At 42.9% G+C, this 16,760-nt stretch overlaps 1 protein-coding gene across 1 annotated transcript in view; it reads left to right on the forward strand.

The window, feature by feature from the left end:
- LOC134221928 (uncharacterized) overlaps positions 1-16,760 on the forward strand; it is a 78,579-nt gene that overhangs the window by 58,803 nt on the left and 3,016 nt on the right. The window contains exons 14-16 of the mRNA XM_062701093.1: positions 220-420; positions 651-708; positions 5,334-5,403. Of these exons, the coding sequence (XP_062557077.1) occupies positions 220-420; positions 651-708; positions 5,334-5,403 (329 nt within the window). The remainder of the gene's footprint in view (positions 1-219; positions 421-650; positions 709-5,333; positions 5,404-16,760) is intronic.

Here is a 16,760-nt window from a genome sequence, read left to right on the forward strand (position 1 = left end):
GCGGCCAAAAACCCTGGAGTTGAGAGATCCCCACTAATTCCAAGTGCACGGCCTTGGTGGCGAAGCAGACAAAAACGCACAAGTAAGCTTTGGCAGGGCAGCACGCTTGTGTATGGGCTTCAGATAAATTGGTCCTGCGTAATCCACACCTGTTACTGAGAATGGACGACTTTGGGTAACCCTCGAGGATGGTAATTGACCGATTTGTTGCCGTGCTAGGACCGGTCGATGACGTGTACAGCGGAAGCAGTGCCGGACGATGCTTTTGACGAGGTTCCTGCCATTAAGTGGCCAATATTCCTCACGGATCGTGGACAGCAGAAGACGCCCGCCGCCATGAAGCAATTGGCGGTGGAAATGTTCGCCGATGAGCTGGGACAACGGATGGTTCTTAGGGAGGAGGACAGGGTGTTTCGATTGGTAAGGCAGCTGAGATAGATTAAGCCGACCACCTGCTCGCATGATTCCCATTGGGTCGATGAACGGGTGCAGACGCCGAGTGAATGAATGTTTTGGGAGTGGCTTTCCTCGAAGCAGTTCTCTGAGTTCTTCCTTGAACGCATCTTGTTGGGCAAAACGGATTAAGATTGTGTTCGCATTGGCAAGTTCTTCGACGGTTAATGCCTTTGAATTTATCTCTCTCTCTTCAGGTGTTGCATGTGGCTGAGTTCTGGCTTTCGAACGGGCTTTGGCAGCAAAGCGAAGGCAGTAAGCAACGGTATGAAGCAATCGTGTGTACGATGACCATCTTAGGAACCACGGATTGATGCAGCGTGCGGTTTGCACTGATACGACGACGGACCTTTCTTCTAATTCATCTTCTGGAACGACTACCGGGTTAGAAATCGGCCAATATTGTTGAGATTGAACTAACCAGCCAGGACCATGCTTCCATACGGCGCTATTAATGAATTCCGCAATTGGCATCCCTCGAGAAACCAGATCCGCTGGGTTTTCTGATCCGGATACGTGATTCCAGTTTCCACCGCGGGTGTAATGCTGCACTTCAGAGACTCTGTTGGCTACAAACGTCTTCCATGTGCTCGGTGATGCGCGAAGCCAGTGTAAACATACTGCTGAATCGGACCAGAAGAACGATGCCGACACGTTTACGCCGATAGATTCCCTCACGCGATGGTGGAGATGCGCCGCCAATACGCAGGCACACAGTTCTAGGCGGGCGATGGACAGACGTTTCAAGGGTGCGACCTTGCTTTTTGAAGCCAGTAAGGTGATTTTCACGGTTCCCCTGGCATTTGAACAGCGAACATAAGTGCATGCTCCATAGGCAGCTGTTGAAGCGTCGGCGAAGGTATGGAGTTCCACGTTGGATTCTGGAAGAAGTGCGCAACGGTCAACTCTGTAAACTGAAATCTTCGGTAGCTCACTGCGGAACTGTTCCCACTTTATTCGAGTAGCAGCCGGAACCGGGTCGTCCCATCCGCAGGCCAACGACCATAACTCCTGCATGAGGATTTTCGCAGTTACGACAACTGGTGCAACTAAACCAAGGGGGTCAAAAAGCTTGGCGATGTCAGATAGAATAGATCTCTTCGTAGGAGGATCATCGCGTGTTTGAAGTTGCGAGTCAAAACGTAGTTGATCCATTTCTGGCTCCCAACGAACGCCCAGTGCCTTGATGGTTTCGTTGGGACTAAACTGCAAGGTTGATTGCGTTCCAATCTGATCATCATCTAGCCCATGCAGAGTTTCTAAACGATTCGAGGTCCACTTCCTCAGCTCAAAACCTCCCTTGGTTAGTAACTCAGATAGCTCCTTTCGAAGCTGGATAGCTTCCTCAACTGAATTGGCCCCTCCAATAAAGTCGTCAACATAGAAATTCTTGCTTAACGATGGCCCAGCCAAAGGGTATGCATCGCCTTCATCTGTCGCAAGCTGCTGGAGTGTGCGAGTCGCGAGAAAGGAGGATGGAGCTAGTCCATAAGTTACTGTACGCAGTTCGTACGTCTGAACCGGAGTGTTTTTTGTGAAACGAAACATATTGCGCTGCAGAGGACGGTCATCGGGGTGTAGCAGCACCTGCCTATACATTTTGGCGATATCTTCAACGAGTGCCACTTGATAGGTCCGAAATCGTAGGATTATTGAAAGAAGATCATTCTGCACCACTGGACCCACGCATAGAGCTTCATTCAGCGAGAAGCCAGTTGAAGTACGAGCCGAACCGTCGAAAACAACTCGGACCTTGGTGGTCGTGCTTTCTTCCTTCATGACGGGGTGGTGCGGTAAGTAATACGCGTGTGAGATCGTTCCATCGTCCGTGTCGGCCAGCTGCATATGGCCGAGGGAGAGATACTCTTTCATGAAGTTGTTGTAATCTTCCTTCAATTGTGGATTTCGATCCAGTCTGCGTTCGAGTTGCTCGTACCGTCGGAGGGCGCTAACCTTGGACTCTCCGAGCATAGCATCGAAGTCTGGTTTCCGTGGCAGACGCAAGATGTAGCAGCCTGTATAATCTCTAGACGTAGTATTTACGTAGACCTCCTCGCAGCGTCGTTCTTCCACGGAGTAGTTATCACCGATACTTGATTCCTCTGTCTTCCAGAATCGCTCCAAATTCTCTTCGAGTGTCATCATCGAAACAGCAACAATGGTGGGAGTGGCCGACTGAGCAGAGTGAACTGTGCTAGCAGACCCCGTGACGACCCAGCCGAATACGCTGTCCACCATTATCGGAAGGTTGTGGGCCAGCTGAAGACGAGCAGTGCTTGGGAAAAACGAGTGAAAGTGCTTGGCGCCCAGGACCATGTCGATTTGTTGACTCTTGTTGAATGAGGGATCGGCCAAATCCAGATTCTGTGGAATACACCAATCCTTCACTGAGATGTCTTGTGTTGGCAGATCTGCAGTAACGGTATCCATCAACAGGAATTCTACGCCGCATTCAAAATTGTCATTTCTTGATTTAATGCGAGCAAAAATTGATTCACGAACCCTTTTAGACATACTTCCAGCCCCCTGAATGGTAACGTTGACGGGATTTCTCTTCAGATGCAGCCTGCGTGCAAAACGATTGGTTATGAGGTTTGGTTGAGAGGCGCTATCGAGTAGGGCACGAGCTAAATGGTCCTGACCGTAAGCATCGATAACCTTCACCAACACTGTCAGGAGAAGTACGTCCTCACGAGACTGTGGAGCAGATGCAGCGACAACGACACGAGGGACGACTTGAGTAGCTGAAACGGTTGATTGAGGAGATGATTCTATCGTTGAGCGAGCAGTGGCCTGTGCGGCTCGAGACGAAGCGGAAGCCCGAGCTGGAAAGCCGTCGTTGGCAGAACTAGAAGTGTCACCAAAATGTAACATGCTATGATGGCGTTGGTTGCAATGCTTGCAGTTGAAATTCGATGAGCATTTACGGGCAATGTGGTCACCTTTCAAGCAGTTGTGACACAAGCGCTTGCTTGAGACGAGCTGATGACGTTCGGAAGCTGATAAACGGTTGAATTTCGGGCACTTCATTAGGATATGGTCTAGATTGCAAGCTGGACACTTACTGCTGCCGGATCCAGCTGTGGATGCGTAGGATGAGAGGCGGAAGTGTGATTGCCGTTTGGAATTTGAAGTGGATCCAGCTGGCATCGAGGTTGGTTGATGATGGTTCACCTGAATAGATTCCAATACGCGCATCCTCCGCTGCAGGAATTCAATCAAACAGTCGTAGTTCGGTTGGTTGTTGGTTGACGCGTAGTCCTCCCAGGCCTTGATGGTTTCGTCCGGAAGCTTCGTGCAGAGAAGGTGCTCCAGAATGCTGCTCCAAGTATCCGTCGGTTCTCCTAACTGGCAGAGGATTTTCGTATGCCGCTGGAACTCGTCCACAAGCGAATGCAACGTAGCAGTTTCCTTTCTCACCGATGGGATGTCAAACAAAGCTTGAAGATGCCGCTTTTTCAGAAGATAGTCGTTAGCATACCTGTCGACGAGAGTTTGCCATGCCAAGTTGTAGTTGATGGAGCTGATCCCGATGGATTCAATCAGCTGTGCCGCTTCACCCTTTAGTGCTGCCCTTAGGTAGTGGAATTTCTGGATCGCTGGTACCTCCGAGTTCGAATGAATCAATGCCAAGAATGTATCGTGAAACCCCAGCCACTGCATGTAATCGCCATCAAACTCAGGAAGCGAAATAGTCGGCAGTTTTAACCCAGAGAGAGCGGAAGCTTGAAAACCAGATTCAGGGATGCGAGCAGGTTGAGTAATAACAGGAAGTTTAGAAAGTAGAGCGGCTTTTATTGCGAATAGCCTTGGTTCGAACTGGGAACGGACGTCACGATGGGCTTGCCTACCTTCTTCAGCCATTTCCAGATCCTCCAGCTGCCCCTGAACCTCCTCCAGAGTTGCCCACATGCTGTTGAAGTATTCCAGGCGAATTGGCACCTGGGCCTGGTCACGTTGCTCGTCGTATGATGCGATGAAAGCCTCTGCCCGACCCAAAGCATCGATCACGGTAGTCCTCCTCGACATCAACGTTGGAATGTGCTGCGGAAGCGCCATCTTCGATGCACAGAATGGCTTACGGCTTGCGTTTCCAGACAACGAGGGATCTGTTGAACAAAAACGACCACAGTAGATCCGGAGAGAGAGAATATAAGCGCTTGGAAAGGTACTCACCTATTCCAAGGCAAAACAATGCCTTGTATTTTTTTGGAAATCTGGAACCTGGAACAAATCACGGCAGCGTCTGTGTCAATCCGAGTCGATGGCGCAGCAGAGTGGCACTAGATCAGATGCCGGTTGGTGGCAGTCACTGGTGGACGATGTGGATCTAGAACAATGCCGAAAGATCGCTGAACAATGCGTTGATTCTTCCAGACTGGCGCCAAGTGCAATGGCGGAATGCTGTGGCCTGAGCAGTATTTCTTCAATGGAATATAATGGCCTAGAGAGAAGGGCGATCGCCCTACGATGACACGTCGTCCTTTGATGCACTTCGACAGGAAAATAGCGCGTCCGCCGTCGACAGAAAACATGCAAAGAAAAAACAGGAATCTAGAGGGCACCTGCGAGACCCCGCAACTTAATCGGACAGGTAATTACCTGTGGCCCGATATAACGAGCCTTGAATCTAATAACTTCGATTCCAAAGTATGGCGAAAACAAAATGGCAGCGCCCAGTAGGATCGTCCCACGTGCTTCACGGATGTTGAATCCCGGACGGTGTCGACGGATCCTGGTCACGGCACCACTTTTTATGTAGGGCGCTTACCCGAATGAGTCCTACGTTGTGTCTTTTCTAATTCAATTTCCGACACTTCTGCCGGTCGGTAGTAGTAGTGTATGCAGCAGGGGGTCTGGGTTTCCCTTTTCTTTCGCAGGTAGCAGTAGCAGCAACGGAGCATCAACGGACGACGGAGGCACAGTACCGGGACAACGGTGGATCCACAGGTAGGTTTCGATACGCGGACGTTTAGAACACAGGTAAGACTTGAATTCATGCACTTATTTTATTAACTTTCAAACACTTAGTCTTACTATCAACACTTGATTTTATTGCTCCGTTCTGTTCAACTGCACTACTAATTATGAACTAACTGGGAAGGCGAGTAAAGGAGCGTCCAACGGTCTTTTTGTATCCTGGTTGCTAGTTTTATCAGGCGAAATATTCGTAAACGTCATGCTAACTGTTATACACCGTGTTGGAGCCTTAGCTACATAAAACTTGCATGAAAGTGACGTTCAAGATTAACTCATTTTGATTGATGTTTCAACAGGGGGACCCTTGGGAAAAAACAATGATTTTTCAATAATTCCGAAATGCAATGTCCGATCAGGCAAATTTTCAATAGCAAACAATGGGACCGCATTCCCCGTCGAATGCGACTTGTTGCGAGTAAATCAGGTAATGCTAAGTTCCAAAAGTGTGTCTACAAAATTTGTACACATACACACATACACACACACACCCATACATACATACACACAAACAGACATCACCTCAATTCGTCGAGCTGAGTCGATTGGTATATAACACTATGGGTCTCCGAGCCCTCTATCAAAAGTTTGGTATAGCCTTTACGTATACTTAGTATACGAGAAAGGCAAAACGTTTCGCTATTCTGAGAAAAACCAACGTTGATAATAATGTCTCTAAGTTATATCCCAGTTCGAAACCCTTTCGTGAAATAACAAAAATTCTTAAAAAATCACAAAAGCCAATTCCAGTGCTTAAAGAGGGAAATAAAATTTTATTAACAAATGGCGAAAAGGCTCAAAAACTTGCTCAGCAGTTCGAGAGTGCCCATAATTTTAGTCTAGGTCTCACTAGTCCAATTGAGGATCAGGTTACACGGAGCTTCGAAGACATTCTCAATCAAGAGAATGTTTTTGACCCTTCGTTGGGAACTAATTTGGATGAAGTGAGATCTATTACTAGAAAATTTAAAAATATGAAAGCCCCGGGTGATGATGGTATTTTCTACATACTTATCAAAAAACTTCCTGAGAGCTCTTTATCCTTTTTGGTTAATTTATTTAACAAATGTTTTCAATTGGCATACTTTCCAGATAAATGGAAAATCGCCTAAGTTGTTCCAATTTTGAAGCCGGACAAAAATCCAGCTGATGCTTCTAGTTATCGCCCAATCAGTTTGCTTTCTTCAATAAGCAAACTGTTTGAAAAGATTATTTTAAATAGAATGATGGTTCATATTAATGACAATTCTATTTTTGCTGATGAACAATTTGGTTTTCGCCATGGGCATTCAACCACCCATCAGTTATTAAGAGTACCGTCAACTGGGGGGAAGATGATCATTTTTAAGACAAAACATGCAATGACAATGTGTGTTTACATTTTAAATCGAAACAAATATTTTCAAAACATGTACTGGTATACGTTGCAATAATCAACAACTTTAGTTTTCTGAAATGCGTTCGCATTTATTAAAATAAATTAAATTATCACACATTTTTTGAGTAATCTGGTTTGGGGTGAAGTTGATCAAGACAGCTGTACTAAAATCATTATGACCTAGTAGTCAAAATACACTAGGTTATTTGTATGAATGTTGAATTTACTACGTAAAGAAGTCTACGAAGTCAATATTTGAAACGAACATAGCGTCATTTGTGACTATCTCTCTCTTTCTTCCACAAAATACATTTTCATGATTATAATCGAAAAACTCGGATTTCTACCTAGCGGTAACATTACTTGAACGGAGAATATTGCTGTCTACCGTTTCATAAAAAAAATTGGCACTTTAGACTGACACATCAAATGATCATCTTCACCTCAATGATCACCTTCCCCCCAGTTGACGGTAACGAATTTAATTCGGCTCAACAAATCTGAAGGATATTCGACTGGAGTTGCTCTTCTTGATATAGAGAAAGCATTTGACAGTGTTTGGCATGAAGGTTTGATTGTAAAATTGATGAATTTTAATTTTCCTCTGTACATCATTAAACTGATCCAAAATTATTTATCAGATCGCTCGCTGCAGGTAAACTATCAGAATACTAAATCTGATAGATTACCTGTAAGGGCTGGTGTCCCCCAAGGCAGCATACTGGGGCCCATATTGTATAACATTTTTACTTCTGACTTACCTGATTTACCACCAGGGTGTCAAAAATCTTTGTTTGCAGATGACACAGGTCTCTCAGCCAAAGGGCGAAGCCTTCGTGTCATTTGTAGTAGATTGCAAAAAGTTTGGATATTTTCTCCACTTACTTGCAAAAATGGAAAATTTCCTGAATGCTTCCAAAACTCAGCTTATAATTTTCCCACATAAGCCGAGAGCTTCTTATTTGAAACCTTCTAGCAGACATATTGTCACTATGAATGGGGTTCCAATTAATTGGTCTAGCGAAGCTAAATATTTAGGACTTCTGCTAGATCAAAAATTAACTTTTAAAAATCACATTAAGGCCTTCAAGCCAAATGTAACAAATATATTAAGTGTCTATATCCACTTATAAACAGAAAATCAAAACTTTGTCTTAAGAACAAACTTTTGATTTACAAACAAATTTTAGACCTGCCATGTTGTATGCTGTGCCAATATGGACCAGTTGCTGCAATACCAGAAAGAAGGCACTCCAGAGGATTCAAAATAAAATTTTGAAAATGATTCTGAAGTTGCCTCCGTGGTATAGTACCAATGAACTTCATAGAATTTCTAATATTGAGACATTGCAACAAATGTCCAACAAAATAATTTCCAATTTTAGACAAAAATCGTTGCAATCTTCTATTGCAACGATTAACTCCTTGTACCCTTAGTATAAAATAGGTTAAGATTAGTTTAAGTTGAAAACATTGTAATTCCTACATGGTTCAATTCAACCAGAGGAAAAATTCTAACTGCCAGAGGCAATTGAAATGTATTAATAATAACTAAAAAGTAACATAGCAAATAAGGATGATAGTGTTAAGAAAACACGGAACACCTAGTCTAAGAGATGAATGCATGTATTAGATAATTAGCAAATAAAATTAGTTAAAAAAAAAAAAAAAAAAAAAAAAAAAGGGTCTCACTGGTATTAATTCTGATGTGCCGGTTGGTGCTTGTGCACTTTGAGCGGCACACGGTCACTTCCCAGTCAACATAAAATCGTACATGGTTCAATACAAGATGCTAAATTGAAGACGATATACATACATGTTGTATGGAGCAGTACCTCTATCGCCTCCACTTCCGCATACTACACGACACCATATACGTTCATGTGTTGACAGCTTTTCGTAGAGGTTTAACAGAGCCTACTATCAAACCCCACCAGAAAATGCGTTAGTATCATACTTTAGAACATCATAGTAATCAAAAGTCTAACTCAGGTATAAGATATATTGAAAATTATTTCCGGATGTAATCATTTCTAACATCAAATCAAATCTACATTTAATTCGCATCATATTCAATACATAGTTTTTAAATATGAATGAAAAATCGCCCGCAAATGGATCCCGAATGTTGCATACAGCTTTAGAAACAGTTCTGCAGAAAAAGCGTCAATGTTTTCCAAATTTCCAATACGATTAATGGAAATTGACACATATTTTTAACATTCTCATAGCAGATTCTATTATATCCAAAGCAAGAAAATTTTACTACCGAGTTTTTTTTTCACGGTTTGGTCTTAGTCGATTCCCACTAAAAAACTCACACAAAAACTAAGAAAATCCAGATGGTATTCCAAAAGCTGTGAAAATTCATGTTTGAACCGAGAAATTAATGAAATTCATTCGCGTAAAAAACCTGAGTGTAGTTGTTTCATTGATAACGTTCTTGCGCCCAGCTGCACTCCGATCAAAAAAACAATGGCTGGCGCCGCTAGTATTGAGCGTTACATTGGAAAAATTAGCTAAAATGTAGATAAAGAAACAACATTGGAACATCCTCACTGGTTTATCCTAGCTGATGTTAATTTCGTTGCCATCTGCAGTCCGTAGAATTACTCAAATTTAGATTTTTCAGCACCATATTCGCATTCAAAAAGGAATTTAAGAGGTGAGCCAGCCTAGGGCTGAAAGCCTCTCTAATAAAGAAAATAAAAAAAAGTAATTTGTTCTGTTACACTTGTAGTACGAAACATTTTTTGTGCATTAAACGACAAATTAAACAAATAGAATTGAATATGCACCCGCGTAATAAGCACTCGCTAAAGTTCTATAAGCCGAACACCAGCGAAAAAGACAGCAGAAAAATTCTGTCAATTTCAGTTTCACTTGTAGGGGTAACGGCTCAAACCTTGGCCCATTATGCTACGGTTGAGCACATTTATCGTTATAAATCTTCATATATTGCATTTCCAACCAGAATTATTCCACCAGCCGGCTTGCTTACATTTGGTTTTGACGCCAAATAGCAAAAAACGACGATGAATGTCCGCAATATCTCATTAAAACCAGCGAAAGTCTCGAGAGAAATGGACAAAACGTCGGCATCCTTGTCCCTATCAGGTGGATAATTTTTCAGCCCACTTGGGACGAGTGATTGTTGATTTCGAACATACGAGAGATAAAGATGGGTTGCTGTTTATAGTACCAGTCATTTTGCTTGCGTTGAATAAAGGCAGCATGCAAACAGAGAAAATCAAATCATCTTATTGAGCGTGAATTCTAATTGGTTGCATGTAAAATACTACCACACTGATTGTGAGAGTGCGTTTCAGATTCCCCCAACAGCACGCTTACCAAGGACATGCTAACGAAAATACTATTATATAAATCATTTATTTCCCAAATATTTACCATATTTGCAAGTGAAGAAGTTTAGAAAAATGAAAACTGTATTAAAAACTGCAATTGCAAAAGGGCTACATGTTCTAGCCCTCATGTTGTGCCTTCAAACAAATTTCATACGTTAATTATTGGCTGCCGCATAATTTTGAGATTTACTGCTAGTTGAAACCATGGCAGTTGTGTTGCTTTCGCTCTCGCGATACTCTCAAAGAAACTTTTTTCCAAAACGTAAACAATGCTTTAGGTGGGGATGATGCATAACGCACTACTGAAGAAAGCCAATTGTAAAACTTGTTCTAGGCAATTCCTTGCTTTGTACTGTGCATAAACAGTTATAACTGTGCCAACTACCTGATATTATTACAGAATTATTCATAAATACAATTATTGGATACTTGTTTTTAACTCTGCCTGCATTGAAGTTTCATGATTGGTACGTGCGTTTGATTCCACTCCTCTTTATATCGATCAGCTGTTGTGAATCCTCTTAAAACTCTCACGTGTTTCAAATTCCCGAGTTGAGAGAATATTTTTTCGGTATCATTTTACAGATCAAAATACTTTTTGCAAGCAATAATAAATCTAAATTATGATGAAGGTATTTGTCAAGTAATTTGACTTAAAATTATGCACATGAAATGACGTTGAAAGTTTATTTAATGAAACTTTCCATTATCAAATGAGAAAATGTTTGTAGGATTCGTGCGAAAGATGATAAAACTAAATATGCTTACACTAATTGAATCATTTCTCGGGTACTTATTCAAAAGGACGTATGTGATTTTGTAAACAAAGATTCAGACGTCGATTTGTCCGATCTGATTGCCCTCCCACGCAAACCATCACCATAGACAGATAGGGGAAGGCTTCTGCCACCTATTAGTGGTGTTGGTTTGCGTGTGAGTGCCATCAGATCGGACAAATCGACGTTTGAATCTTTGTTTACAAAATCACATACGTCCTTTTGAATAAGTACCCGAGATTTATTTGCAAAATTATGAAGAAAATGGTGTATTGAACCACGAAAGGTTGATGCTTGAATCATTTTTGCTTGAATCGTGTTTGAAAGCCGTAAGGTAGGCAATTATTTTTGGTATGTTCTGCGAATGAAAGCGATTATATCGTGATTCCAGAAAAGCATCATGAGGGCCCATTTACAAACTACAAGACGTTCTAGGTTGTGGGAAGGTACTTGTCTGAGCGTTAAGGACTTTATAAATTTCAGAAACCTACCATACATGAAGCATTACTAGAGGCTTGGTGTGGGTTGAGTTTAGCGTTATGTTATTTGCGAAACTTAACCGCTGAGTGGATTAACCTGTTTTTACAAAAATATCTTAGCAAACTAATCGCAACCATCGGATATTCCATCTGCAGCTTTCGGTTATTTTCTTCAGTACGGGTTATTGGTGAGAATGTGTTGATTTTAGGGTTTCACCTATACTAACGTAGTGCTACAAATCGAAAGCGCATGCCACCATTTGGCTACGGGTGCCCCCAGTATTGTCCAAAAATGTTTTGGTTAATTATGTCGTTATACTAATGGAAATTGTGAAATAAAAATGATAGCTGACATAGTGTGGTTGTTATCCATTCATCTGATGTGCGAAAGCAGGTATGTTCATTCATAAAACTCTTTTATTGGGCAAAAGAAAAACTCTAGCACAGCCAGCCTGCATAAGTCAACGAAACATGGCTGCTAAAAAAACCGAGTCAAAGTGATTTTTCACGCAAGATAATTGCTTTTAATAGTTTAAGAAGTGTATAAATCTAGAGTTATGAGGCAGATATATGTTTGATACACTTTTCTAAAGAAGCAATGGTTAATATCTCCCTACAAATCGACGTATTATCGATGAAATATTGATTAATTTGCGTGATGAGCCAATGTTACATCCAGGGCCAACATTACCGCCGGTTACCCTATCTATCATGACGGCCTACTTCGATCCCCAAAAAGACTGTCTAATAATTTATGCGACAAACGTCAATTCACTGCTTTTAACGAAGGAGAACAAAAGAAAACCTACGATGATTCAAATGGATGATTCAACTCATCCATGAGTTTTTAGGTGCTGAGTTGGGTGCGTTTCAACTCACGCTTGATTTGAATCATCCATGAGTTTTGAGATTTTGAGTTTTTACCAACAATGATTGGAATAGCTTCTTCAACAAAGGTTTCTAAAAATTCTTCTACTCGTTTCGGTTTTCATTTTCCATGAAAAATTCCTATGATCATAGGTTTCAGGCTTACGTTCTCCTGAACGTTGAACAGTATAGGCCAAACTTGATCTGTACCGTTTTTAAACAAAGGCAACCCGTCGATGTTGATATTAAGCTATATGCTTTTGGTATTATCAAGGTCGCTGAATGTGCAACGAAGGCAGTTTTCTGTGAAGTGAGCCTAATAATAGTATTGACATGCCATCGGATAGTTTAGAAACATACCAAGTCCATAATGCCAATAATGGCCTCCTTCGATGTCGACAATATTAGCCGCCTTCCTTGGAGTGTTCAACAGTCGTCGAGGGTCTTCAGGCAGAGTCCGGTCGTACTGAGATAATCGAACTAATAGAGGTTTCAATGCGACATGCGGTATTTTGTGGTCCAAACTCCAACTTTGGATAAACGACGTTAAATCTGACTCAAAACTGCCATGACCAACATCGATATCAAAGGAATCATCGTCTGAACTGTAATAACCTTCAAGCGTTGTAGATTTTGCATCATCTTCAACTATTTCTATTAAATTGGCTTCGTTATCGTTATCGAAGGAATGCGACTCAAGGAATGCGTTGTGTTGTACATTCGTTTCGTAAATATCTGGATCATTTAGAATAGGATGGATCGTTTCTTCATCTGTGCTTCCTTCTTTGTCTGATACGGATAATGTAATATCACTATATTTTTTTTACACTTCTGCTGTATGAACCACTTTTGACTATTCTGGACCACTTCTCAAAATTATCCATTTCTGAACTGATTTTTATATGAATACTTCTACTTTTTTTGTAACATTCAAAAACGACAGCGAGAAAAATAAGCCGGCAGCGTTAATGCTGTTGTAGTACTGATAAGCACTGAGGATGCTACATTAAATCTGCAAACCCTTGAATTGTACGGATGGTGCTAGTTACTGATCAGTTTGCATTCAAAATGCTGTTGAGAAACGAATAGCTTGTGATATGCGATTAAACGGCTGTCCAGGGGCTAACTCTAATGCTTGGTGGTTACTTGGGTAAGTATCCAAAAAGGCCTGACAGAGGGGGGAAGGGTGTCTACAAATCTTAAAAAGTAGTGGACGCCATAGTTGAATCGCCCTTAACAGAAGAAGCAATCTGTGATAAATCGACGGGTTCCCGTTTATATTATTATTATTTATTTAGACTAAGGCCGAAGTGGCCTGCCACGTCACTACTCGTCGCCAACCACGCAGTCTACGGAGGGTCCGCAAGTCATCTTCCACCTGATCGATCCACCTTGCCCGCTGCGCACCTCGCCTTCTTGTGCCCGTCGGATCGTTGTCGAGAACCATTTTCACCGGGTTACTGTCCGACATTCTGGCTACGTGGCCGGCCCACCGCAGTCGTCCGATTTTCGCAGTGTGAACGATGGATGGTTCTCCCAGCAGCTCCTGCAACTCGTGGTTCATTCGCCTCCTCCACGTACCGTCCACCATCTGCATAGATGGTACGCAACACTTTCCTTTCGAAAACTCTAAGTGCGCGTTGGTCCTCCACGAGTATCGTCCAGGTCTCGTGTCCGTAGAGAACTACCGGTCTAATAAGCGTTTTGTAGATAGTCAGTTTGGTACGGCGGCGAACTCTATTCGATCGGAGCGTCTTGCGGAGTCCAAAGTACGTACGATTTCCAACCACTATGCGTCTCCAAATTTCTCTGCTGGTATCATTTTCGGCAGTCACCAGTGAGCCCAAGTACACAAATTCTTCTACCACCTCGATTTCGTCACCACCTCGATTTCGGCTTCCTCCATCTTCTTAAAAATGGATGCCATAATATGTCTATGTCGTCGGCGAAGCCAAATAGCTGGACGGACTTATTAAAAATTGTACCACTCGTGTTAATCCCTGCCCTTCGTATTACCCCTTCCAAAGCGATGTTGAATAGCAGACACGAAAGACCATCCCCTTGCCGTAACCCTCTGCGGGTTTCGAAGGGACTCTAGAATGCCCCTGAAACTCGAACTACGCACATCACCCGATCCATCGTCGCTTTGATCAACCGTGTCAGTTTATCCGGAAATCCGTGTTCGTGCATTAGCTGCCATGGCTGGTCCTGATCGATTGTATCATATGCGACTTTGAAGTCGATGAATAGATGATGTGTGGGAACGTTGTATTCGCGGCATTTCTGCAGTACTTAACGAATGGCGAACACCTGGTCCGTGGTGAGCGTTCGCTCATAAAACCCGCCTGGTACTGCCGCACGAACTCTCTCGCAATTGGTGCTAGTCGGCGGCATAAAATTTAGGAGAGTACCTTGTAGGCGGCGTTCAGCAATGTGATTGTGAACGGTTCATCTTCTCCTAGAACTTTCGTGCATTACTAGCGCGGTACAGTTCCTCCGTCTCTTCACGGTCTCGATCTTCCTGTTGGCGCTTTTTCCTCCGAAAAATCGAGTTTTGTCTATTCCGCGCCCGTTTGTATCGTGCCTCGTTCGCCCTCGTGCGGTGTTGCAGCAATCTCGCCCATGCTGCATTCTTCTCCTCAACTAACTGCTCACATTCGCCGTCATACCAGTCGTTTCTCTGACCCGGAGCCACCGTGCCTAGTGCAGCGGTTGCGGTGCTTCCAATGACGGATCGAATATCTCTCCACCCATCTTCAAGAGATGCCCCGCCTAGCTGCTCTTCCGTTGGGAGTACCACTTCCAGCTGCTGGGCGTAGTCTTGGACTAGTCTACCGTCTTGTAGCCGCCCAATGTTTAGACGCGGCGAACGACTCCGAAGCGTGTTGCACACCGTCGAGAGTTTTGAGCGCAGACATACTGCAACGAGGTAGTGGTCGGATTCAATATTCGCACTGCGGTAAGTGCGTGCATAGAACGCTTCTTTGTCGTCGTCGGGTCTCCCTCGTGTGGGCAGTGCACGTTGATGATGCTATAGTTGAAGAAACGGCCTTTTATTCTCACATCCTGGCGTTGATTGGCTGCCACCCAATCACGCGTTGGCGCATCTTTCCCAGCACTATGAAGCCGGTTCCCAGCTCGTTGGTGGTGCCACAGCTTTGGTAGAAGGTAGCCGCTCGATGCCCGCTTTTCCACACTTTCTGTCCTGTCCAGCAGATTTCCTGCAGCGCTACGACATAGAAGTTGCGGGGATGTAATTCATCGTAGATTATCCTGTCGCAACCGGCGAAGCCTAGCGGCTTGCAGTTCCATGTTCCAAGCTTCCAATCGTGATCCTTTATTCGTCGCCTAGGTCGTTGCCGATTGTATCGAGTCGTATTATCTTCTATGTCGTTCGTAATAGTTGTTTTTAAAGGCGGCTTATTGGGCCTGCGCAAACCTCCTGTCTCGTCGGAGGGCCGTCGTGTCAGGGCTGTTTAGCGTCCCACCTAACACCAGGACTTGGGCTTGTGCGCTTTGAGCGGCACACGGTCGCTTTGGCGGAGCCTACTTGCGGATACATGCAGCTTTTTATAGAGGATTAACAGGGCCCACTGTCAAACCCCACCACATCCTAAGCAGGCACCACAAATCGCATAATGCTCTCGTATCTGTAACAAATTCAATTGTCGATGCCAGAGGCATTTCAATTCCTAAAAGTAAAATTAAATTCAACTCCATTATTATTGACGACGATCTTCAGCTAGTTATCCGTCTTAAAAATGTGAGGCAATACCAAAGAACTTGCGATCCCGCGTTGAAAGTTATTTGGCGAGATTTGCAAAATGAAATTAAAAAATACGGCAACTAAATTTGATGAAGAAAGATCTATTACTAGAAAATTTAAAAATATGAAAGCCCCGGGTGATGATGATATTTTCTACATACTTTTCAAAAAACTTCCTGAGAGCTCACTATCCTTTTTGGTTAATTTATTTAACAAATGTTTTCAATTGGCATACTTCCCAGCTAAATGGAAAAATGCCAAAGTTGTTCCAATTTTGAAGCCGGACAAAAATCCAGCTGAGGTTTCTAGTTATCGCCCAAACAGATTGCTTTCTTCAATAGGCAAACTGTTTGAAAAAAATATTTTAAATAGAATGATGGTTCATATTAATGACAACTCTATTTTTGCTGATGAGCAATTTGGTTTTTACCATGGGCATTCAACCACCCGTCAGTTATTAAGAGCTACGAATTTAATTCGGCTTAACAAATCTGAAGGATATTCGACTGGAGTTGCTCTTCTTGATATAGAGAAAGCATTTGACAGTGTTTGGCATGAAGGTTTGATTGTAAAATTGATGAATTTTAATTTTCCTCTGTACATTATTAAACTGATCCAAAATTATTTATCAGATCGCTCTCTGCAAATAAACTGTCAGAATTCTATATCTGATAGATTACCTGTAAGAGCTGGTGTTCC

This window comes from Armigeres subalbatus, chromosome 3 (assembly GCF_024139115.2).
Source record: "Armigeres subalbatus isolate Guangzhou_Male chromosome 3, GZ_Asu_2, whole genome shotgun sequence".
NCBI lineage: Eukaryota > Metazoa > Arthropoda > Insecta > Diptera > Culicidae > Armigeres > Armigeres subalbatus.